Source organism: Falco punctatus (assembly GCF_963210335.1).
Source record: "Falco punctatus genome assembly, contig: scaffold_28, whole genome shotgun sequence".
NCBI classification, from domain to species: Eukaryota; Metazoa; Chordata; class Aves; order Falconiformes; family Falconidae; genus Falco; species Falco punctatus.
In genome coordinates this window covers 718,607-743,936 of record NW_027660251.1, presented here as the reverse complement: position 1 = coordinate 743,936, position 25,330 = coordinate 718,607, and the positions used below count along the sequence as shown (strand labels likewise).

Below are 25,330 nucleotides of genomic sequence, written 5' to 3'. Positions count from 1 at the left end.
AGACAGAGAAGCAACATCATTGCAGTGAGATCCGACACCTCCAACTGTCACTGTGCGCGCCCTGGAAATGACTAATCGCACAGCAATGGCTGGACTGTGTTGCTGATACGATTGCTCAAAGTAGCAGCAGTGACTAAAGAGTAAGGAGGAAAAAATGGGTTGACCAATTAGAAGAAACAAAAAAAACAAACCCACTTTAAGCACAAATAGTCTTGTCCAGGCAGAGAAACAACATTTTTCTCTCCTGGCCAAAATAAATGTGTGTGTCTGATTGATGCTGGGAGTCTCTGGCAATCAGCTCCAGCAAGGTTAGAAGTGTGGACGCTTCAATTCTATCGATCTCGCCTTCACGAGACCTGATGTTTGATTCCCTCGATGTCAGACCGAGTTAGTTTGATCTGATAATTTAGAATAGCAACAGTGCTTAATGTAGACCAGAAATAATATCTGACATGCTGCCCTTCTGCTGGGCTCTTAATGAGCAATCTGAGGTGTTAATAGCCTGGAGACCATCTTCATTTCCAGCCCTGACATGGAGAATCACATGGTGTCTGCCGAGGGACCCAGAGCGAGCACATTACTGCTTAATTAACATGCAGAGCAGAAAAGGGAGCTGTCCTAACGTCCACAGCACTAACGAGCCAGCAAAGGGGCTATGCCAAACCCTCTGGAGCAGGGGCTGCTATCCTGCCAGATGCTCAGGACCCTCAGCTGCTACCAACTCAGAGCTGGGTGACTCAGCGTCTGCCGGAAGAACCTGCAGGCTCAGGTCCAGCAAAGCCAACTTAAGTGGAGATGGGGGAATTAAAAGCTGAAAACTGATTCAGCAGTCACATTTCCAAAACCCTAAAAAAAAAAAAAAAAAAAAAAAAGTCGATACAAACAGGCAACTGGCCAATAAGTGGCCCCAGAGGAAATTCATTCCACACAGGCTTTGCTCCAATGTGTGTGTTTCTCTGTTATCATAAAATATATGCATTGTTCTATCATCAACGTTAGATTTTTCCCTTAGCTTGTAATTAAACCCTAATCTAATTTACCAGGAGATGACAGGGGCTTCCGAGCAAAGCTTACAGCCCTGTTACTCTTTCCCTGTCCACCTCCTTGCACCTGCTTTTGCAGACTTTCCCCTGCATTTTAGGGTCTGTTCTTGAAGGCGCCGCGCATGAAGGGCCACACCAGACTGGCTGTTACCTGGTAAGACCCCGCTGTGAACGGGCTACCCCAGTGTCCACAGCTTCTCCCCCAAGCCCTCCTCACCGCCATGGCTAATGCCAGTGCCCAGTCTCCTCTAAGCCAAATTCCAACTCCCTAAACAAAACTGTTTATTTATGATCTCTGTTATTTGCAATAGCAGCACTTCAACGCGCAGTGGTTAACTTTGCTCGGTTTCCCAGGGCATTATGGAAAAACCAGTTGCTACTGTCATTAAAACCGCCCAGACTAGGCTTCTGTACTACGCAGAGAGGCCACAGCGGGAGGAACTGCTAGAAATGTGTTTATAGATGTGCTGCAGCACCACTGCAAGAGTGCTCTTGGGCTTGGAAACCACTGACCAGGGCTGGATGCCCTGCCTCCCAAGGATGCTCAGACAAGCGCTCCCACCGACACCTGCAGCTGGACCTACAGCCCCAGCAGAACCTGCCGTTTTGGCGAAAAATGCTGAATCAACTGCACATCGCATTCACAAAACAGCTAACAGACAAAAACTCCCTTCTCCAGGGTGGTGTTTGCCTCAGGCCACCAGGGTCTGCGAGCACAGCTCTCCACAGCAGCTTTCCTTCCCGGGGAACCAGTACGGGAGCTACAGCAAAGCAGCAGCAAGGGACCGGGGCAGCAGCAGGTCCTTCTGGTGGCAGCGCCTATGTAGGTTCTTAGGATGAAATGACAACGTACAGGGTCGGCAGGGATGGAAAACCGGTGATGTTACCGTCCACCTGCCTAAGCGTGGCTTTGTAGCTCCAGAGGCACAGCAGGACTCCAGGGTATGGGCTAAGCAAAAAGCGTTAGTAGTGTCATACAGCCCCAGCTCGGCTGGAGAACAGGGTCTCCCCCCCAGCGTCCAGCTGGCGGAGATCACCTTTTCCCTGAGCATCTAGCCTGACCACGGCTGGCAGGTGTTATTCCCACCAGGGAGAGCTGACAGCTGCTTGCCAGATCCCAGGCAAACGGCCTGGGTCTTCGCCAGGTACAGACAGGACACTAGGAAGAGGAGCTTCAAGGAGAGGGCAACGGTGCACATACCTCAGCTGGCTCGTGTGGCCGCCCGTCAGGAACGACCAGTGGTACCGGACGAGAAGCAGGCTGCAGTTGGTCATCTCAATGTAACGCTCCACCTCAGTGTCATTCAAGATGCACCCAAAGTCCACGGCCATAGTCTGGAACTGGAGATTGGGGAAGAAGACTTCTCCCCGAACAGTGACCTGCTCCTCGCGAGGATGCTCGAGCAGCTGTATCTTCAGAGCCTTCTCTGCCACCCAGCTATTCAGATGCTCCTCGTGAGCAGGGTTAAATCCGATGGAGAAATGACGTTCCTCCCCTACCTCCAGCTTCATTGGCTGCAAGGAGATTAAAAAGATCAAACACCAGCGTAATGAAGTCCAAGGCTGGATAGCATGGAACATGTCAATGTCTTAAAGCATGACCTCAGCGTGGGCTTCTCAGCCCACCCTGCACGTTCTTTACAGCAAGTGCCTGACTGCAAGCACCACGCTCTCCTCAGACTATTGCAGGCTCACGTTTCTGTGCTTTGCATCGATACCAGGGGGAAATAAATATTGTCCTACTGAATTCTGGACCCACAGAGGCTCTGTGCTAAACACACAGCCAAACCAGCACTCCGGCAAGCCAGGGCTGCTGCCCTGACTCCAGAGAAACTCCTTTATCCTCACAGCACAAGTGCACCGGCACGGCAGCCTCAGCCTCGCAGGGGCCAGTCACCGGCACGGCACAGGAACGGTGCCCGCACCTCCACCAGCACGTGTCCAGCACAGCCCACGTCCAGCACCTTCCACCACCGACAGGGCAGGTGCCAGGCGACAGCGGGAGGAGCATCCTCAGCCTTCCCGAAGGCAGAGCTGCCCTCACAGAGAGCAAGCTGCTCTTGAGGTTGGCTGAGGACGGCTGCTGCAAGTCCCAGGAGATACCTTTACTCCATGGCTTGCCCAGCCCTAGGTGCCTGCTCCCTTCTCCTCATGGCTTTGAGCCACGAAGTATCTTCCCAACTCGGGTATTTTTGTTTCTTCCAGCAGCTCACTTCAGATCTGATTGAGTTGGGGCCAGGCTACTGCTGACTCTGCAGAAGACACTGCCAGAGGACTTCCCAACAGGAACGCACCGCCACATCCCTCCTCCTCAAAGCCCACCGTGGGAAGGTCCTGCTCACCTGGACATCTGCAGGGAGGGGCTGCTGGGCCGCATCACAGACTCTGAAGGGTTGATCTAAGGCCAGGACGACACTCAGCGGCAGGGAGGACATGTTTTTTAAAGAAAGAGGCTTATGCTGTAGGCTGAGGACGTCACTGGGTAGCTACAGAAAGAGGAGACAAGAAGAAAACAACCTGAAGTGGCCACGCACCTCCCTTCCCTTCCGACGCATTTCAGAGTTTTCAACCCCAAAATTGCACACATCTCTTAGTCACTGTCTGTATTAGTTTCTACCCTTCTACAAGGTTTTTCTTTCAGAATGTCAGGTGCTTTTCACGTTTAGAAACCACAGCATCCCCCAGGGGGCAGGGAAACAGTCTCACATACAGACGAGGGAACAGCACCTTGAGAGGAGGCAGCTGCTTGACCAAGGTCAAAAGCAGAAAGCGAACCCAGAGCGCTTGTCTCCAGTTTACCCTCTCTTGGGCAGAATGGCACAAGACGATTTTCACCCCCAGTCATTTCCTACAGCCTTAGTGGCTCCAGGAGCCTCACAAAAGCAGGGATGCTAGTCAGAAGAGAAAAGCAAGCAGGATTTGGCCTGGAGCAGAGAGCCTGCAGTAGCCTAAGGTTAGCTTGGAACATTTACACGCACAAACAGCCAGCTAGAAACCTCAACGGTCTGGTTGCAACGTGTGTCCTGCTGTCCCTGCTCCAGTGACAAAGTGTCTGTAGCCTCACAGTTAAGCTCAGCCTAAGCTATTTCTTTCTGTTTATGCATCGCTCTGGCCTTCCTGTAGGGTTCACATCAACTAGGCAGCGGTTGGGAAACTAGTTCTGGCTGTATCGATATCCAACAGCTGCAGCGTCATAGCACTTGATAAACTAGAGCACAGGGCATCAAGCAGAACACAGGCAGACATCAGGAACAGCTGAAAAGCTTCTCATTAAGTGTGAACCACCCGCTCACAGGATTTTGTGCTTCTCTGGAAGCCTGGGAACCAGAGGAGAGGCCTGAAAATACAGAAACTAAATAATGAACCATCTTCTCTGTTTCAGACACCGCGTGGGAGAGGGAAAGATGATGGAGGAGTCAGGACCCAGAGACTAAAGGGCTCCTGTTTTGCATCGGTGTTGTCATCACTGCAGCTGAGGGATGACTGCAGGTCCTTTGAAGGAGGTGAGGCTGAGGGAAACGCAAAGAGCCAGCATCCATGCCAAGAGCAGGGAAGGCAGAGAGACAAAAGATGACAGTTTTCCTTCACCAGCCTGAGGAATTGGCAGGAAGCTCCATTCTTCTCAGCTTCCCTGCAGGATCGGTGTTCAGACATCCCCATGCCTTGGAGGAGCCTCAAAAACCTCCCTTCATCTTGACTACACAAATGCGTGTCTCTCTGCAAGTGGCTACGATCCCCCCTCAGCGCAGCAGCTGCAATCTCAGCGTTACTTTGCTGAAGTCAGAAAACCATCTCATCGCTAAGAACATCCTCACTTACTTCACAAAGCACCTCAGGAAGGGCGAGGAGGGGTTTAGCATCGCTCAGCTGCAGCGATCGGCTCTCCCCCCGGCAGCCCCAGCGCACAAGGCGGCTGTGCAACGGCCACGCTGCGCTCGCGGGTCCCACTGCCTCACCTGTGCCCTTGGCGCAGCAGCTCCATCCTGCCTCCACCTCGAGAAGGGCAGAGCTGTGACTGTCCCCGACCCCAGGGCAGCAAAATCACCATCTCGGCGGTAGAACCATCTCGTGGTAACGGCCAAAGCTTGCTCTGGCTCGAATCGATAGCCGAAGCCCCGTGGACTTGGGGAAGCGGTTTAACCGTCCCCATCCCCCCCGTGTTTAACAGGCACGCACACCCTGCAGGCTTTCGGCCATCAGCCACGCTCTTCAATGCCAGGATGCAATCCTGAGACTTACCTTCTCCACCCGGAATGCGATTTCTCTGGTAGACACTTGCAGAACGGGATCAACGAACTCACACGTGACGTCCACCTGCATTATCTGTGCCTTCCCCGCCTTGCTCCCCACCACGGCGTGACACAGCAGCCGCTCCTTCACCACCTGCATGCAAGAGTCACGCGTCACCCAAGCAGGTGCTGGCAGGGCATCCACAAAACACGCTGCAGTTGCTAGCCACCCAACCACGGACCCTATTCCTGCCGCAACTTACAGCCACTGCCCTCCTCAATAGCCCCCTCCTCTTGTTATGCTGCATCCTGTTTATGAGGGCACTCAGCTAGGTGAGCGATCAAGCCTTCTGCAAGCTGCCACTGAGGCAACCCTTGCAAGCACCTTTCAGATCATTAGGAACAGCAGGAGCTTCCTGAAGATTCATTCCACATTTGCTTAAACACCTGGGCCCAGCGGTCCCAGAGCCAAGGAACGTACACCAGGGTTAGCTGGCAGCTCCTCTGCAGAGTGGGATTTCCCCTGGCCTGGAAAGAAGGGCCCGGGGGGGAGAACACCCCGTGACCCTGCTGAGCTGCCACCCAAGGGTGCTGCCAGACCCGGCTGCCCTTGGGACACCAAGGCTGGCTGAGAGTCTGGGGTGAGCTGGTATGGAAATACCGACAACAAGTCAAGCTGTCAATTATAACGGTCCCTGGGAACACTTTCCCACGTGGATGAACGTCACTCTGACCATCAGGGCTGGCACGCACTGTTTTTCTCCTCCAGGACTCAGCGCTAGACAAGCCTCTGCCCATGTTTGTCTGCAGAGGAAAAATGATGCTGCTCTCGGACTCTCCCTCTCTTCACAGGTTTAGTGCTTGGGTTTTTTTAACTCACTCTTTTCACCACATCTATGACCTCACATGTTTTCATTTATTTACAGCCTCTGCTCCTAGCCTAAGTGTAACTTATTTTCTCCGCCCTTCCTTTCTGCCTCAGCACATGACACCCTGTAACCTGCCCTCTGCTTCTGAAGCAGCAACATTCCCTTCAGCCAGCATTTTGGTACCAGCGAGCTGGGTTTATGGTGACTATGGAAACACTGATGGTGGCCAGCAAGGAAAGCAGCCGGTGCTGCCATGGTAACTTGTGGCATTAAAACAGTTTCTGGAAAGCGCTTGCTCCTTTTCCCAAGGCAAATGTCAAGGGGTCGGAAGAAGCCCCAGCGGAGGTGACCTGGTGGGGAGGGCGCAGCCCTCGTGGGGCAACTCACCTGGGGAGTGCTGGAGGAGCCTTCCAGCACCATCTCCACAGTCTTGCCCGGCATCAGCTCTGTCCTCAGTGGTTGAAGCTTAAACACAGGGCAGGCAGGTTTGGGGCTCTGGAAGGAATCTGTGCCCTTGGTGTTACTGACGGCACGGAGACGGTCACGATGGCTGAACATGGGGAAGCCTTCTGTTGACCAACACAGCTGGTGGGTGCGTCGTCCTCTGTTTGTCACCTTGAAATGGTAACAGCAGCGATCAAAGCTAGAAGAAGAGATGGAAAACGTTATGGGGGCTGCTATTTCCCAGCGGTCACCCAGCTTCAGCACCCCAATGGCGTTATCTGACCGCACGCTCAGCAATAATACCACCTCTGAAAAGGCTGACCTAGCTCGAAGCTTCAGCCAAAGCCAGACCCCGGCTGGCCCTAAGTTCAGCAGCCAGCAGCTGGTCAGTTTGTGTACAGCAAGGAAAAGCTTCGCAAAGATCCGTCACCTCAGGTACTCGTGAGCAGAGCATCACCCTTTGGTGCTCAGCACTCAGAGGGTTTTCCCAAGGTGCGTCCTGCAGGTCTCCCTGCACCAGGCACGAAGCTGGTCTGACCTGGCTGCAGGTGGGTGGACGAGCAGCTCTGCTGCCATTTCACCTGCTCCTGGGGAGCTGCTGCCTCAGGTGGCTTCCTCTGAAGATGCTACTGGGGAGCTGGCAGGGTGCAGAGACTCATCTGGAGATCTGGGCACCAGTTATCCCACCGCCGGGGCCCATCTTACCCCCCCCCTCACTCCCCCATCTCTTAGGGAGCATCCAGCTCTCCCTGCCCCCAACGCATCAGCTGAACAGGGCAGCTGGTTTTGTGTCTTAGGAAGGTAAATGCACTGTGAGAACGCAGGATCAGCATAAGCTTCCCCCAAGACAAACACAGCAACAAGACCCGGTCTACCAGCTGAGGGAATGGAGTGACAACAAGAGATTGATCACTACAGCTAGATATAAACCGAAACGAATATTCAATGGAAATTGGTTCCATTATGTAAAGAAACACTAACTGCAGGCCAGCGTGGAATAATTATTCTACCCTCTATAAATCTGAGCGCCACCAGGAACAGAATTGTTCCTACAACAATTATTGGGTTTTTGAAAGGTACGGAACACGTGTCTTGCAAAATGCACATCTGCCACAAGCAGCTAAACACCAACACAGAAGTGACAGATTAGAACAAACGAGTCTTTGAAACACACTTTACAAATGATGTGTACAAGGCTTAGTATGAACCGGTTTTCTGTTGTGGACAGCGGCAGATGAAGGCTGGGGGAAGCTCTGGGTAGGTGCCTGATTTGTGGCTCTGGGAAAGCCCACCTCATCTGGGATGTCACCTGGGTCCCCCCAGCTCACCTGGTGGCAGCTCTGCACCCACTGCCAACGGCGGCTCCCAACTAGCTTGCGGGCAAAGACACGAAGGGGGGCAGAGGACAATGACACCAATCCCACCCACGCTCTCCCCTCCACTGTGCAGCCCATCTGTGGCTGCACAGAGCACAGGGCACGCTGGCCAAGTGCCAATCTCCCTGTAACGTCCCTGCTTACCTGGGGGGCTTGTGGGTGCATATTTAACACACCCCAACACCCCACCCCACCCCACTAGTCTAGCCTAAACGCTTAAGGCAGCATCAACCTCCTCTTTCTAGCCCAAAATTTAGGTATCGGAGCACTGTGGAGCCTCTTTGCAGCCAGCAAAAGGAACAGGCACTTGGAGAAGAGTATTATTCTCGTCCCAAGAGGACTCCGACAGCAACAGCGCTTTGAAAAGGCTTATTTTTTCTCCCATTTGTAAGAATGTAGCCAGTTTCAGACACACGCACTAGGATCCGTGAATGCCCCCTTCCGAGCTAAGCTCTTTCAGGTAGCACATGCAATTTATCCCACCCAACCTCAGCCAACTTCTCCTCTTCTCCCGCTCAGAGCTGCTCCTGCAGGCACCCTCGCTCGCTTCTGCCTCGGGCTGCCGCCGCCGCAGTGCTGGCAGACCGCAAGGAACGCGGGCAGGGGAAACGAGGGAAGAGCGAGCGCCTCTAATAAAGAGCGGCCCAGCAGGGGAACCGGGGAAGACGAGCAGACTGATGGATGATACAGGGCAAAGAAACTCTGCAGCTCCTCCAGGACTCCCAGGCAGAAGGGAAATAAACCAGCACCATTAATTCAGTCGAGGAGTTGCTAACAAGCTACCACCAAGGTTTTCCACTCTTGCGAGAGAATAGTCCATAGCGAGTGGAAAGGTAAGCAACGTTATTGCAAACAGAAATATGTTTATACTTGTAATGTAGCATTTTCCAGCAGGAGGCTTCTGGGACCTGCTGTTTTCCTCCAGCTCATTCTTTGATAAAGTACAGAAATAAATATATTCCAACTAAAAACAAATCGGGGACAATCTAGCAACTGGTTTCCATTTTGGTCGTTTCTGAGGGTATCTAACAACTTTCAAACGGCCATAGAACACTCCTAAAGGAGTTCCTGTGGCTTCGGTGAAGCAGAGCCAGGACCTCGAGCACTGAAGAACAACTAGCCTGAAGGACTACAGCAAAACTCCTTGCCGAGCCCATGTGGGAAGCGGGAGCCGAGAGATCCCTACCTGAAGTGGAGGCCCAAGTTGAGCTCTGGAGCAATGGGTTTGTCGGTGACAATCGTTGTGCCCGTGCCAACAGCCTGGACAGGGATGACGTAGGTGTGGCTGTTCTCTATGGACACCTTCACCTCATCCTCAAATCTCTCGGTGTCGTCCAAGTTTGCTATGATGGCCACAGACACCTCGCTCTCGGGGGGGATCACTCCTTTACTGGGTTCAATCCTCCAGCGCGAGCGTTTGCCAGCCTGTAAGATGAGCCAAACAGTAACTTAGGATGGAAACCATGGACCCTGGTCTCCTGCGGGATGCAGAAAAAGGATTAAAGACATGAGGGTAAAAACCATGAAGGCTTCCTTTCCCCAACTCGGAGCTACAGTGCCTGGAAACAGCACCCGTGCAGGAGCTCATACAACCTCTATTTTACCCTCCCTTAACAGACTCACTTTGTTAACCCAGCTCTGTCTGACCCAAGGGATGCTCACCCTCAGGAGAATGCTATTGTCCCTCCAGCCTCCCTCTTGGAGGGCACACCCAGGGAAGCCACTTGATATCTCCTGGCTTCCCGACAACGGCGGCCGGCTCTGCCGTAAAGGCTCCAGGCCAGAGGAAGCCAGGACTGCTCCAGTCCCCCCGCAGCAGCCACACGGCTGGGGGATACTGCTGAGACCCCAAAGAATAACTTTGCAAAAGCGGTTGATAAAACCCCAAAGTCTTCTTTCCCAAGAGTCAGGCTTCTCAACAGCCCCTCAAGGGCTGCAGCCCTCTGTTCCCACGGATCATCACCTGCAGTGAGGTGCCCCAAGGCCCTCTGCTTTGGCAAAGTCAGCTCTAAGTGTTTATAGCAGGGCAGCGAAACAAGAAGCAGAAAGAAAACCACAAGACATGTGCCCTGTGGGCACGGCCTGGGCTTCCCAAGCACTCTTTTCCTCTGGTTCCTCACGGGCCTCCCTCTACGGATGGGGCAACAGAGGTGCTGGACCCCTCCAGCCCACCTAAAGCCACATTCACAAGGAGCAAGCTCGCAGAAGAGAAATGCACGCAGTGCTCCTGGGCCAGCAGGAAATGCACTGGGATGCAGACACGTGGCTTTCAAGTGTCCGTCACAGCATCGGTGCTACATGCATCACAGTTCAGCGCTGTGTTTGGGATGGCAGGCACCACTCATCCAAAACTCTACAGTACTGTCGAGAAGAGGGTTACTTTCCTTTTCTTTTTCTTTTTTTTTTCCCTTTAAATAGAAAACAACGGTGTGCTCAGAGGCCTGACATGATAAAAGCAAGTGCTCGATCCAGGTGAAGTTAGCTCGAGCTTCCGTCCGTCAGGCTGGCAGCTCTGAGCTCTAACAGGACACCAGCCAGCCCAAGGGAGAAGAGCAGCAGAAAACCAAGCAGCACTTTGAAGTCACAGAAACATTTAAAATAACACCCCAAAATGACCTCTGCTGACAAGGTGAAGGCTAGCTGGAGGCCAGGGAAGCGATAACTTGCTGAGCATTCAGGGTCCCAGCAGCAAGCGTAGGTGCTCCAGCTACGCTAACTCCTTAGGCTGGCTGTGCCCTCCATGTAGAGCAGGTCAGGGCTGCATGCCTGCATCCCGTAACAGAGTGTGCCAAAGGCATCAAAACGATTCCGGGCACCAGCAACATTTATACACTCAGCTCCATTTCATTTGTCCTCTAGGGCTTCAAAAAAAGAGTCTTGAAAAAAATTTCTAAAAAAGCAAGATGAGACTGGGATGGAGGCAGGTGGCTGCCACGGGGTAAACACTGGGGCCTCACTGACCACGGAGGATTCCCACCAACCCTCCCCTGTGGTCCCTGCAGCTGGTCGCTGGCCTCGGAGGCATCGGCTGCGCTGCCGCCAGCCAAGGGCTACCCAGCCAGCTCATTCACACCGAGCCAGTGGGCGTCAGGTTTTCACTGACGTTAATGTACAACTTCTCCTCCGATTCACGCTGACACAGGGTAGCTTGCTTGAAAAGGAGACCCGATAGCGCTGCTCCAGAGGTGAATCTGCAAGTCTGCTATCTGACAAAGCTCATTTATCACAGCTTGGCAACAAGCCGGGCAGGAAATTGTACCCAAGGAACTATTACTGAGGAATAATGACAGGCTGTCTCGATGGAGCCAGACTCGCAGTGTCCCGGGGTGACCCAGCGCAGACCCACCGTGCCCTGCCAGGCCAACAGCCCACTCCGGAGGAGCACGATTTGCATCGCGTCCTCATCCTTTCCGTTAGCATCTGGTGTGGGTCCCAGGGGCAGCACAGCGCACCACTGAACAGGAGACCTGCCAGGACCAAAAGGCTCTGCCGGACCAGCTCCGCTCAGGTTTTTAGGTCAGCTTCTGCCTACACCGGTCCAGGCTGTGTCCCAGAGACAAGAAATCCCTTGGGAACACGCTAAAAGCATCCATCCCCCTGCTCTGAAGGCCAAAATCTAACTTCTGACAAGATCCCTGCTCCTCGCTTAGGCTTGAATGCTCCAGAACACGATGCAATAGCTGCACGTGCTGGGCAGACAAAGACAGCGGCTATTTCTGTCCCTGCAGGAGCTTGTACCACTGGACGCCAGAGTCAGAGCGCCAGGCAAGGGCTGGCATCAACCGCTTCGAGAAGCTCAGCGCTGAGATCGTTAGCTTCTCCTGGGACAGATTTCATTGGGAATAAGAGCTGCCAACGTTTGCTTCTAGCGGGCATCAGCGCGCATCAGAGATGGACGGCTGGATGGCTGCCCCAAGGGATGGCTGAGGAGCCACCACGCTGCCCTCTGCAAGTTACTTTGAGCCCGTTAAGTGAAGTCATCTGGTCATTCCGGCCTTGCACGAGTGAAAGAAGCAGCAGAACTCAACATGAAAAATGCGGCTGTACTTTACCAAGCCATAGCTCTGGCGAGAGAGTGCTCACACCTCGTCAGGCGGATCCACCGACCCCGGTGGGGGTCACGCACGAAGGGGAAATAACCCCTCGCCACATCAGCTGCGCACGGAGCCTTGTCCCAGGGGCTTTAGCTGTCCTAAGGGGCGGGAGCCTGTGCTCTTCATAGCAGAGTGACTCCTCACCCGCACAAACGGCCAGTGGCAGAAAGAGCCCAGAAGCACCCTAAGGCCCACAGGGTGGGGATCAGAGCACAAGGCTGGCCGGATGCTCCCACCAGCCACCAGCCTCCTCCTGGCACCTCGGCACCAGCATCTCCTCAGCAAAATCAGGGGGACCGCTTTGGTTGAGCCTCTGCCCCAGAGCACCAGCAAGGAGATGTTTTGTGAAATCGAGGCAGAGCCTCTAAAGCCAGTAAAAAAAAAAAAAAAAAGAAGAAAAAAAAAAGAATTAAAGTGTGGCACTCACTGCCACCAACAACGGAGCCCAATTTGTCACACTTGCTTCAGCTAACAGCAGCTGCTGAGTGAGCCAACGAAGCTTGTCTCCATTTGTGTCCCCTGGCCATTGCTCAGCCCTCCAGGTCCCATCTGCCCTCCCCGCTGGGCTGGGGAGACCAGTGCCACCACTCTGCACATTGGGGCTCTCCAGCCAGGACATGGACACGGCTTGGCCAGCTGCTGCCAAGCACAGGATTGAACAACCAAAATCCTCCTGCTTTTCCCTCGGGAAGAGAGCTCAGCTGAGTCACTCTGGCCTGTAGCAGCGTAACTGCTTTGAAGACTTCTACCCTTCTTGAACCCTGTTGGCCAGCGGGTGCAGCACAACGTGACAAGTTCACTTTTCCTAGATGAGCAGAGTAACAATTTCTTCCATTACTGAAACACAGCAATTTTGAAAGACCATGAACCCATAGAAGATACCGGATGCCATAAAATCCAAACTCTTCCCTAAGGCCAGGTTTCAGGCACCTTTTCCAAGGTCTCCTCCAAACCTTTGCTCCCCCTTTTAAGGCCCACGTGCCCTGGACCTAAGCCTGAGTGACACTGGGAGGGACACAGCCTTCTACCTTCCTTGGCTTTTGGTACAACCCCTCACCAGCATGAGATTGGACACTCCTGGCCACGAGCCATGTTCACGACTGATGCTGTGTGTTTCCAGGCCCTGTCAGCTACAACAAAGGGCTCCGGCAAAACCAAACTGGGTGGAAATGCACAAACTGGTACTGCTGTATAAGCAAAACACAGCCTTTAAACCCAAACCAAGGGTTTCATTCTAAAGGTGAGCTTTTGGAGCACCATGAGGCTCTGGTGGGACAGCTCAGGAAAGAGTTAAGCCTATCCATCTTCAAAACTTCTGCTCACCTTGGAAGAGGCCACATATGCAGGGCTAGTGCTGCCCGTACCCTGGAAAGTTAATTTAACCCTAATTTCTAAACAGCACTGCAGATATCATGAGAAGGGCGCAGCACTGTCTGCCTCTGTCTCACTATGAGCAAACACTGACAGGCTGGCTAATTATTCAGCTGCTTTGGGGGCGGGGGGAGTGATTTACAGTAGATTTGAAAACCACCCTCTTGCTGATTGAAGTCTGCTCCGACTTCAGCGAGAGTAGCAGGGGAGAACTGCAGACAATGCTGATGTGCTCTTCAAAGCCTTCACTGCCCGCAACCTGCACGATTTGCTCAGAGAGCAACAGAATCGCCCGTCAGCCAGACCCAGAAACAGAGTCACTAAAGCAGCATCGGCACCGTTTGGAAGTTTATCTCCATGTTTTGCGGTCTTTCCATATGGCCATTGCATTAATAAAAGCAATGTCATCAAAAGCTTGAGGGAATAAGCAATGAAATTAGTAAATGAAACAAATCCTGCACTACGGGGGAGCAGAGAGTATGGGAACTGTGTGTTCTGCCCTTGCTTACACCGCACCTGACCAACAGCCTTTATACGCTGCCTGAAAAATCCATGGAGTTATCCACAGCGAATACCAGTGACAAGATAACCAGGTACAGCTTTTTTTAAAAAAAACAAAACCAACCAACCAAATCTTGGTCTAAGTTGAATGTGGCAGCAGCTCATCCCTGGGAACGCAGAAGGGGATCTGCACTGAGCCACCAGGCACCCTCCTGAAGACAACCCAGCTGGCTGTACAAGCACTGCTGGAAACCAGGCAGCAGTGAGCTTCACCTGGAGCACAGGGCTCTGGATCAGGGAGCTCAGGGCTCAGGCTGAAGGAGACAGCACCCCGCATTACGACTGTCATGAGACGAGGAAACCCCAAGGAAGGTTTTCTCTCTCCTCCTTGTTACAAGGCACTGGGAAACCATTTGCCACCCTGCGGTAGCACATAACAGACCCAGCACGGGGGTTATGCAGGCAGAAGAAAGCTGCCACTGATTAAGAAAAATTACACCCTAGGCCTGTCTTTTCTTTCCTGATCACAGAGACGTGATACGCAGCTGCCTTCTGTGATGCCAAGAGATGACAACCTTAGCAATCACACAAAAGATACCTGAGAAGACAGCATGACAAAGAACAAGTAGGAAATGATCTAAGAACGATGCTTTTCCCTTTCTGCAGGGAGAGCAAACACTTCCATCAGGCCATAACAAGCCTTTGGCACTTGTCAATACGGCAAAAATCAGACACTTCAGAAGGCAGGAAAAGAAAATGACAGCGGAGCAAGGAGGAGAAACAGCCGCTTTTGTCAGCAGGTTACATCAACCCCCAGCTAAGCTGCAACAGCTCCTTCATGTTGACCCATTGCTCCAGTCATTTTTACCCAAGACAGACACAAATCCCCCCCTCGCTGGATCCAGAGGATTCCCTAGCAGGCTGGGCTGCCTGGCAGCTGGGAAAGCAATCTGACAGGGAAAAGCACACCCGACAGACACAGGATTCGCTGGGTGAGCACAGGACGACACACTGGTCCCAAGGGTCGCAGATCTGCAGACACCCTGGCAAGCAGGGATAAGCCAACCGAGGACGCAGGTATGCAGTCCCTACACCCCTCTTCCCACCCAAAAAGCCCCATCTCAACACACAGATTTGGCGGGTTTTTATTTATTTTCTTCTGGTGGCAGAGATGCTCCCTGCTGCTCCCTGCAACTGAGAACAGAACAGACACAACTCACCCAGCAGAGAGGAGAGGGGTACAGGGAAGCTGGTGCCTGAGGGGAACTGCAAGTAATTCCTGAAGTCACTATCCCAAAGTGAAGTTCACCACAAATCATCCTGGCTTGCTCAGGTAATGATCTTGTCTCCCCCAAAGCGAGCAGCAAGCTTGCCTTAACAGGAAGAGCAATTTTCACTCGACGGTTAAGAGTACCATCGAGGTGGCAGCACGGCCATCTGCATTACAGCATTTTCCTTTTCTGTTTCAAACAAGACACCAGCCTTTTGTTTGCCCTGTGGCTGCCCCTTCAGTTAACCTCATTCAGTTTGTCAAGCTGCCGGTCAGTGCGCATAACATTCCCGATGCAACGCTCCTGTGAAAATTTCAGCCAATAACTCGCTCTTTCAAGTGGAGACCATGACCTCTGAGCCTCACAGCCACCGTTTGCAGATTGGCCAACAAATGGGAGACAGGGAAATGACGGCTCACCACCCTGCAGCAACCTCCAAGCAGGAATCAGAGCAGCGGCTTTGGCGCTTTACAGGACACAAGGCTTGGGTTCAGGGACACGGGGGAATGAAGGATGCCCGTGTCACCCATCAGCTGGGCTAAGGCACAGCCCAGCCTGCTCCGCTCTCAGATGGACACGTGTGCATCACCCTGACACCCGACTGCATCTCGGGCTTTATCTCCACAATTATTCAGTCCCCTCTGCTTCCCGTCAAGAAGCTGCCAGGCAGCGTAAGGCAGCCAAGGGCAAAACTTCAACTGGGGCAGCAAAAGAGCAGCAGAGCAGGCAGCTGCTGAGGGCCAGGGCGCAGCTCGGGCACATCTCGCCCACGCCCGCGCTGCTCCCATCAGGCAGCCTCAGCAGCACCGTGCCCGGAGTCTGGCTGAAGAGCCCTTGGTGAAGCGGCTGATGGAGCAGGTCCCCAGGACCTGCCTCCTGGCACGTCTCCATGAGAGCAGCAGCTGCCCTGAAAAGCAGAGATGCTCACCATGGGGGAACTCAGCCCCGTGGAGTCAGCAGGGGGGAGCATCACACACACACAGTCACAGGGCGGCTGGGGCTGGCGAGACCTCTGGAGACCATCTGGTCCAAGACACTGCTCAAGCAGAGCCCGTCTTTATTGCAGGGAAAGAAACCGTCCCTGAGCCACCTCGTATTACTGCCCTAGTGATCGATCAGCCCCAGGATTGGCAGGGATGGCGGTGAAGCACGACAGGCTTTATTGCCCAGTCCCATGGGTTAGGGCCCTGAGGCAACGGAGGGGCAGATGTACCCTGCAAGCCCCCCGGCGACACCGCGAGCTGCCCGGGGAGGAGGGAAGGCATTGCACCGGGGCAGCAGGACCCCAACAGCTCTGCGGGTCACTGCCTGCGACAGGCATGCAAACCCATCATTTCAACACCAGTACCAGCCATCCCTGGTGGCTTGCTCTCGCCACAGATGGCAAGCGGGTTTTCATGGTGGATTCAAAGAAAGCTGCCCTGGGAATCCCTCCCCCACTTGGAGGTTACCTTTGTCCCCCAAACAGCTGGAAAAGCCGCAAGGAGGAAATTCGCCCCCCTCCTCCTTGGCCCAGGGGGCTGAGCCTGGCCTCTCGCACGCTGCCTGATGCTTTACCCGCAGACCCAGCCAAGCCCACAGAGCCAGGCCTGGGTGAACCAGCTCCACAAACCCAACACACCCAGCGTGGAGCAGAACAAACCTCCCCCCAACCCTGTTTTTAAGCCCCTCACAGATCCCACCTCCAGTGAGCGGCACATCCCACCCAGCCTCTGCACAGGAGCCCTCCCTGGCTGCACCAGCCCTGCCCCCCCTGCCAGGGCAGCGACCCAACCTCCTCCTGCCACCTGCCACGCAGCTTGTCAGCTGCGGCCTCCATCAGTTAAACAGCCTTTCCCTGCGGCTGGCCCCCGGAGATGCTCTGCAACGTGACGGAGCCCACAGACTCTGTAGCTACACAACCCTTACCGTTCTGTGTTTGTGCAACGCCACAGCTGGTTGGGCCCCCAGCAGGTGTGAAACTCACCTCACCACAAGCAGGCCGAGGACAAACTTCACACCCCAGACTCTGTCACAAACAGCAGTCTGACACAAAGCAAACGCAGACCTAATGGGGAAAGCGTCGGGAAATCCATGCCCTTCCAGGAGCAAAGGGCCACAGGGGCCTCTTGATCTCTGAGCTCCAAAGACACGACTCTCCGTTAAATACCCTCCAGAAAACAAAGGGAAAACCTGTAAAGATGATCCAGACTCCTTTCTGCACAAACGTCTATGCAAGCTGTCTACTTTACTGAGGGGGTGCCCCAGCTAAAACTGCCCCCAGAGCCAGGCTCCTCTCGCTGCGTTGGGACGGAATATCTTGCTTTCTCTCCGAGACAGCAATATGGAAACATTGCATGTAAAAATCAAGCCACAGGCTGCTACAGACCAGTCAATTTTCATTGGGAAACAGCCCCACAGATACTTACCATCTCTACACAGAAGGATGCAGGGATGACAGCCTGATTGGAGAGGTGGAGACTTTTGGACGCATCTTGCAGAACTTCAATACTGCCAAAATTTATCTCCCTCGGATGCACGTAGACAACTGGTCCTTCTCCAACGCTCACTAAAGAGACATTCTGCTCCAGGAAGCAGGTAGGAAAGAAAAAAAAAAGCAGGGGAAGTTAAAAAATACGAGACAGCTCTAAGGGTCCTCCTCGACGAGGCGATAAGTACGGCTGTTGGAAGTTTTCAGCGTTGCAAGGCTGAAACAGAAGGCCCGGGGCAAGTGCAGGCTCGGGAGCGATCCCATCTGAAAGCCACAAGCTCCCGTTCTCAGGGGACAGAGAAACCCTGGGTCCCACGCTTTCCTTTCCAGACCCCCTCCACAGTTAGCTCTCCTTTCTCTGCCTTGTGCCTGCTCCCGCTCCTTCTGCCGCTCAGCCTTGCCCCAAACCTCCCTGATCGCTGCTGCTGCACAGCGACACTTGGACAGTTACTTCTTTGACATTCCCAAAAATGCACCTCTGCAAACCAGCACAAGCCAGAAGCGAAGCAGGCTCTTCAGAGCAGAGATCGTGCAAGTTATGGCCTCTGATGTGTGCCTAGGTGTATTGCCGGTATGACATGAATAACAGGCATTAATTATTCATTACATCATTCAAGCGGTGTTTTTTCTCTTGACAGTCAGACCCAAAAAGCTTTCTCCTTGCAGAACTGGCACAGACTACTGGAGGAGGAACACAGATCCCTTTGCTAAACCACCTTCCCACATCATTAAAAACAATGAGAATTTGTCCAGTCTTGCTGTGGATTTCACTGGTTCCAAACACCTCAACACTTCAACAGGATCTGAATGCATAAAACTCCCAATGCTGACCAGACGCTGTATGATTCACTGGAGGGCACAGAGTACGATTTAACCGAAAAAGAAACCAGCCTCCACCGTGTACAACCTTTAATGATGTCTGGCTCAAGGAAGTGGTATTGACAGCTGTCAGAATCACCAGCCCAACTCAGCCAGAAGCAGCAGCAGCATCCAGAAATGCTCATCCCTTGACAGGGCACTGCTGCGTGCAACTAAGCACCAAAAAAAATCACCTACCAAGGCTGGGGCCTCAAAAATAAGGAACTGAAGCCATGCACGACGATGCATGTCTGGGTGATGCTGCCCAAAGCTCCCAGGAAGGAGGAGCTGCAGGGAAGAGCTGCGCCTCGCCAGCCAGCTCAGCTTCCTGGTGACAGCGGGACAGCAGCAGCAAAGGTAGGGCAGAGCCCTTTGGGGATGAGCAGAACAACATCTGGAGGATGCCCAGGTGAGCTGGCTTCTGTCAGACTGTGTACTAACACCAGGCACCCTCACCACCAAGGAGAGGACTTCAAAAACCCCAACCCCTTTGTCTACAGGGTTCTTAAAAGGGACAAGAAAAATGCCATGCAACAGCGTTACAGGCAACATGGCACAGGGAAAGGAAGGCAGCAAGAAGAGATGGCAGCTCTGCCATCGGCAGTATTGCCACAGCTACAGACACAGCCACCAGCCACCCCCCCACGCCCCCCCCAGCACCGCTGGCTTTGTCAACAGTTAGGTCATGTCACATTTGATCACTTAGGAACGAAGAGCATCTGACCCTGGCGGACAGCTGTGCTCGAGTGCCCGCTTATTCTGACAGCGGCCAGCTGCCAAACCCCCTGCCCGCGGCACACGAGGCTGCCTTGCCACCAGTAACGCCAGGGCTGGGATTTACCAGCTCCTTCATGCAGATGATACACACCAGACTGGAGCTGGCACGTGGTCACCTGCAAACAAAATACCTGACAACAGAGCTGTGGAGGGACTCTGCACAACCTGGATGAAAGATCTGTACCACGTTCCGCCTGAAACGGTGGTAAAGACCAGGCATCGACACTGGGCACCCCAGCCTAAGGCAAGAACGAGCTTTGAAGTTCTATTGGAACACGCTGCAATTCCCAAGGTCAGACTTGCAGCCGTACGGGTAGGATCTGCCACCAGCGCAGGACATGTAACAAGACAGCCAGCTCTTCTGCCAGCCCAGAAAGCTTTGGGTGCGTCAGCTACCAGGGAACTGCTGGAACTGCACTGCAACCAGAAGACAGACCTATAGAAAATGCAGCACATCTAGTCCTTTCTTTAGGGACAGCTATGATTCTCCAGCTGAAATGCTCGCCCTTTGGGCAAAACATCAACACGTTCATGTCCAAATAGAAAAGATTACGGTAAGGTCAACTTTCAATTTATAAATTGTTAGCCCAAGGGTAAAAGCTTTTCAAGGGACCTGCAGCTCAAAAACCAGGTGACAGTTAAACAACTGGCTATTCCAGTGGGGAGAAACCCTCCTCTTCCAGGGAAGCATGCCTTCTATCTGCGAGCAACTGTTTTGTCAAACGTGAGACTTCCCTGCAAAGCCTGCATTGCCTGGCCTTGCTGTTGACTGGTTTACATGCACATCCCCAGCAGCCTGGGGTGAGATGATCAGTAGCATCCAGGGGATTTGGCATCATCGTTTCAATTCATTTTATAAAAAGTTTATATCCCTGCATTTGCTTTCAAAATGCCAGCCTTCCTTTCCATTACAGAAAGCTTCAGGTTCTCAGGAATCCTCTGATATCCCCTTCCATGCTCAGAGAGAGGACAAGACATTTTAAAACAGCTGCTTCAAAAGTTAATCTCCTTTTAAATTCAAAAGGTTTTTAAATTAAATTATTAACTAAATTTGTTCTCTGTTTCAGCCAGTGGAAGCCAGGACACCACATACAACATTCTCTTGCCTACACTTTGTTGCTGCTGTACATGCCTGAATGCCAATGTCTTGTAGGAGGCTTTAGTCCAGGAATGCTTCACCTCACCCCTTTCCAAGTTTGGTAGGGAAAAAAAACCAACAAAAACAGTCTGTGCTCCAGATGCAAGCAGTGTGGAGTCTCATGCATCTTTGGCTGGGGCTTTTGGCAAAGAGATACGATGGATATTTCTCAGGCGGGATGGACCTGACTTTCATGAAAGCTTAAATCCAGCTTTACAGAATTCATCATTTCAGCACGGCCTCCTACACCGCCCTTGCTTTAGCGGCATGCAGCAATGTCCCCGTGTGCTCCTGAACAAAAGTTCTAATGAAGCAGCAGTTGCTGCTCATCTAATAATGCAGGAGAGCGAGAGACCCAGGAATTGTTCTGGGTTTCAGGCTGGGCTTGTTATCCCGCCTCACACGCCCATAATTAAACACATCTCAGACACCTAAGAGGACACCACCCTTCTCTAGGTATTAGCTGTTACTTATGCCACGAACCCCTTCTTTCCTTGTCCACACCAGCCACATATTATGACCTTCTCCCTTTCCCTGGCAGAACCCCTGTACACTTTATGCCCCACCAAGATGAGTCACACAAAGGCATGCATCTCGCCTAGCACTCACCAGCGGGAAACTTTCATTCCCAAACACTGAGACACTAGCAATAGTGTCCTGCCTTCCTATCGCCTGGGCTTCCAGCGTAAACGGGATCTCCACCGAGCTGTGAGGCTGGATAATCCCACACGGCACAGGGCTGGAGTACCACACAGCAGCATCCTCCTTGTGCTCCTGTAAGGGACAGAATCAAAGACAACAATTGTCAGAATGTGACAGAACCTCAGAGTCTGAGGAAACTTCAAGCTCCTTAACATCTACCACAGCAGCAATTCACCCACATTTTTAAAAATCCCTAGGAGAAAGCAGAAAAGCACAACACAAGGTGCAAGATTTATATGGGGCTAAGTAGCATCCTCACAGGGTCCAAAAGCTGCTGCACCCACAAACACCCACTCCGGTGCTGGTGGCCTCCTTGCAGCCGCTTTTCACAACCTTCAAAGTTCTCCTGCATGAAAGCACCCCAAAGACTAGAACCAAAACTGCTTCCTAAAGAGTTCAAACCGCTCCTGAAGTTCATATTCAGGTAGCCTCCCGTTCTCTGCAAAACTTGAGGTTTGAACACTAAACAGCAAGGTCTTCTCCAAACCCCCCTTTTTTTCCTAATAAACCCCTCGATAACGACGTTGGAGGGCAGGAGGCGAACGCAATGCCAAACCTGAGGAAGGACTGCATAGCAGCCTGGAAGATCGCTGTTGTTCACAAGGGTCAGTGTCCGCTCGTAAGGGAATTTCAGAAAGCACCGTCCGAACCTCAGAACAGGGCTGAGCACGTGCAGCGGAGGAACCACACACCTGGGTGAAGAGATGACCAAAGGGAATTAGAGACACTGAGAGACTGTAGAAGTTGTTCACTCCCCAAACAGCGTGAAATAGACACAAAGCATTTGTCTCTGCCAGATAGACATTTCCTACCTCTACAGCAATCACTCACCTCTAACTTCTTTTTTCTCAACAGCCTCTTGTAATGGAGGGGCAGACCCCGAGACTCCCGTGGCAGAGGCTGCCCAGTGCCCTGCCCCAGTGCTCTCTCATCAAGCTTTGCCCCTCCTTTGCCCCGGGAGGCCGGCAAGGACCCTCCCACAGTCCCAGCAAGGCACGAGCTCTGCGGGAGCCTTCCCGCTGAGGATCAGCGTTCCCCAAAGCTCAAGGAAAACAAGACTCCAGCATCTCAGTAAAAGCAACTCCCTCCTCTCCCGTACCGCTCTCGCCCTGCCTGAAACCTCAGCCGCTTGCCCCCGCGATGGAGGGCACCAGCACTGCCTGCCTCTCGCACTGGGTGACCAGCCTCTCCCAGCTCCTGCAGCTGCCTGGGTCCTCCACCCACCAGCCCACACACTGACTCTTCCCATTCCCACTCGTTTTACAAAATTGCAGCCCAGGCACCGCCTGGCTGACCGCCTGGGAGAGGGAACAGCACCAGCGAACTGCGTCCCTCTTGTCATTAAACTGGCACCCGCTGCGGCGCAACGCCATTGAGCGTGGCTGCAGCAAGAGCAGCTTTTGGCTTAAGTCTGGGAATGTTCATGCTCAAGAGAACCAGAGAAAGCTGAGCTCACCTGCCACACCAAGGACGAGTTTCCCCTTTAGTTTCCCCCCACCAGTCCTGCCATAAGCCCCTTTCCCATTTGCACACGCCTTCATTAACCGAGCCAGACCCCAGCTTTCAGCAGGCTGCTCGCTGCCTTCCAAACAAATGCTGCATTTTGGGCCAACCCAGCACAAGCCCACCGCTTGCAGGGAGAAGCAGGGGCAGCCCTTTGCAGATTCGTTACTCCTCAAGTCCCAGACGACAGGCCAACAAGGAATATAAGCACTGTTGCCTTCAAAACAGAACAAGAAAGGCACAGCCCTGAGCACTGAGCACAGGTGCTTCTCAACACGGCCGCTGGCAAAGCACGGCTGTGCTCACAGCGAGCTGGGCAGAACCAGCTCATGAAGCACCATTTCTCCTTTGGGGCGGCAGCCAGCACACCACACGCCAGGCAGCGTGCTGGGCCTGGCTACGTGGGGAAAGGTGGCCAGCTGCAAGGAAAGCGCCGGTACCTGGCTGTGAGAGGCAGCGCCAACACCTCCTGGCCAACACCATCCACGTCCAGCACCAGCGCCAGCTCGTATTGCCTCACCGTGTTGGAACACAGGGTGACCTGGTAGAGGAGAAGAGCAGCGTCAAATACTTCAGCACTCCCAGAAGCCATCAGCCACGCACGCGTGGTGTCCTGCACTTCTCCTTCCACGCTAAGGAAAGGGAGCGTTTTGCCTTGGTTCTGCTGCTGCTCCACGTGTGGACCACTGCCTTTCCCAGGAACAAAACTCTGCTGACAAACCCCACCTGTGAAATACACCTTGCACACCAGGGCACGTGTAAGCTAAATCAAAGCACAACTCATGGTCTACTCACCACCGTATTAAGGGACCAATTTTTCATCGCAACTACAATAGCGGGAACCCAGGGGAGATCTGTTGACTTTCCCAGAATGAGTTCAGCTTTACAGTGGGAAGCTGAGGGCAAAACGTGGCCCAGCAAAAGCTGTGCAGTTTGTTCATGGCTGCTGGAGCTTTCTCAGCCCCCGCTGCAGTGAATGCAACTCATCCTGCTCAACAGGAGAGGAAAAATAAGACCGGGAAGAAAAGCAAACTGCTTTATGCAATGGCATCTCTCTTTTCAACAGCCACCTTCCGTCCTCACCCTTCCTCGGCCCCCTTCAAATCAAACAAATCGCTCTAAGCAGCTCAGAAACACATGCACGGCTTCTGTGCTTGACCACACGATACGTGATCCTTGGCTTACGACTCTGGAAACAAAACGCTGCTCCATCCCAGAGTCCCTCAGCTAACAAAAGCCCGTCTCTTACTTGGTTATGCCCAAAGCCAGCAGCGCTGCAGCCCTCGCGCGCGTCACTGACGCTGCAGCTCCACCTGTTGAAGCACGTATGGCCGGGCTCATCCCATACCTGGATATCCAGGGCTCCTTGGGAGCGGATGATGCCTTTGCAAGGCATTATGGTAAATTCCATTGGCTTGACGTGATGTTGGGCTCCCTTCCTCCAGGACAGGCAAGCGTTGTCTGAAATCTGAGCAAAACTGGTGACGCTGCGCTGTCCCGAGCCATCGCCAGGAATGCGAAGGTTGAAAGTCACAGGCACCAAGGAGGTGTTAGTGAGGCGACACGACAGGGTGTGAGGAAAGCCTGGGAAGGTGAGACAAATATCAGTTAAGTCCCCAGTTACGCTGTGATTCCTGCTGCAACTCTCCTGTTAGGATAAAACCCTGCTTGGAGTTGAGCTCTTGTCAATGTGCACGGCAGGTAACTGAGAAGCTCAGGGAGGAGCGAGTTGTGGCTGAAGTTGCCTTTTCTCTCGACGGCCGAGCTTGCTTCCTTGGGCAATGGGCAGCGGTGCTGGTGCTGAAGAGCACAAGTCTCTCTTTAACTGTGAGGAACCCTCTCACCTGCCCCCAAACCAGCCCCAACTCTTTCTCACTGACGAGCGTGCATCCAGACAGACCATTTATCCTGAAAATTCAGCCTGTAAAATTCCCCATTAACTCCATGAACATTCCCCCGGTTTTCAATATATGAAAGTAGCAGATTTTCCTTACTGTAGCTTCTCTTCAATAACAAGGAAGGACGAAATTGGGCACTACAACATGATGCACAGCACTCTGATGCAGCTTCCCTAGGCAGGATCCTTAAGGCAGCTCCTGTTTCGGGGCAGCCAGACTGAGCACAGCACGACTGAGCACAGGACAACTCAGCCCACCCCACTGCAGGCAAACCTGACGCTTCCTTAGAAACGAGCAGGAACGTGTCTCGCCTTACCTAACAAACGGGGACATCACATCCTCGCTGCCTTTGATTACTGCCCGCAACGCCTGACATCACTTTAGCTCTGACACTTGCTTTCCCTAATGGAAAACCAGTGATACAACCACACTGGGTGGCAGGGGATGTGCTGCAGAGGCAGGACACCAGCCCGCAGCTTGCTCTGGAGCGGACACCAGCTCTGCCAGAAGGAGACACCTCCCATGCCCTGCTTACCAAGCGCTATTTGCATACAGACAGGGAGGAAAACCACCTGCAGGCACAGCAGAGGTTTCTCCCGTGCCCATCAGCAGTGAGCATTGCCCACCGCCAGCAATTACTCTGGCCGGGGGGCAGGGGGGGCACAGAAAGGACACGCACAGACTGCACAGCCCCAAATGGGACCGAAGTCGCCAGAGGCAGACAACAGTCAGCAGCACAGTTCCAAGAAGCAAAAATACAATAGCTGCCTTCAGCTGAAAAGGCCT

The 25,330-nt window shown here is 53.2% G+C and overlaps 1 protein-coding gene across 1 annotated transcript in view; it reads right to left on the bottom strand.

Annotated features, from left to right (window-relative positions):
* LOC308057364 (hydrocephalus-inducing protein homolog) overlaps positions 1-25,330 on the bottom strand; it is a gene marked incomplete at its 5' end in the record, with an annotated part of 100,615 nt that overhangs the window by 40,405 nt on the left and 34,880 nt on the right. The window contains 10 exons of the mRNA XM_080411483.1: positions 2,124-2,558; positions 3,386-3,529; positions 5,283-5,426; positions 6,529-6,784; positions 9,148-9,386; positions 17,607-17,759; positions 21,051-21,215; positions 21,700-21,835; positions 23,087-23,187; positions 23,995-24,230. Of these exons, the coding sequence (XP_080267609.1) occupies positions 2,124-2,558; positions 3,386-3,529; positions 5,283-5,426; positions 6,529-6,784; positions 9,148-9,386; positions 17,607-17,759; positions 21,051-21,215; positions 21,700-21,835; positions 23,087-23,187; positions 23,995-24,230 (2,009 nt within the window). The remainder of the gene's footprint in view (positions 1-2,123; positions 2,559-3,385; positions 3,530-5,282; positions 5,427-6,528; positions 6,785-9,147; positions 9,387-17,606; positions 17,760-21,050; positions 21,216-21,699; positions 21,836-23,086; positions 23,188-23,994; positions 24,231-25,330) is intronic.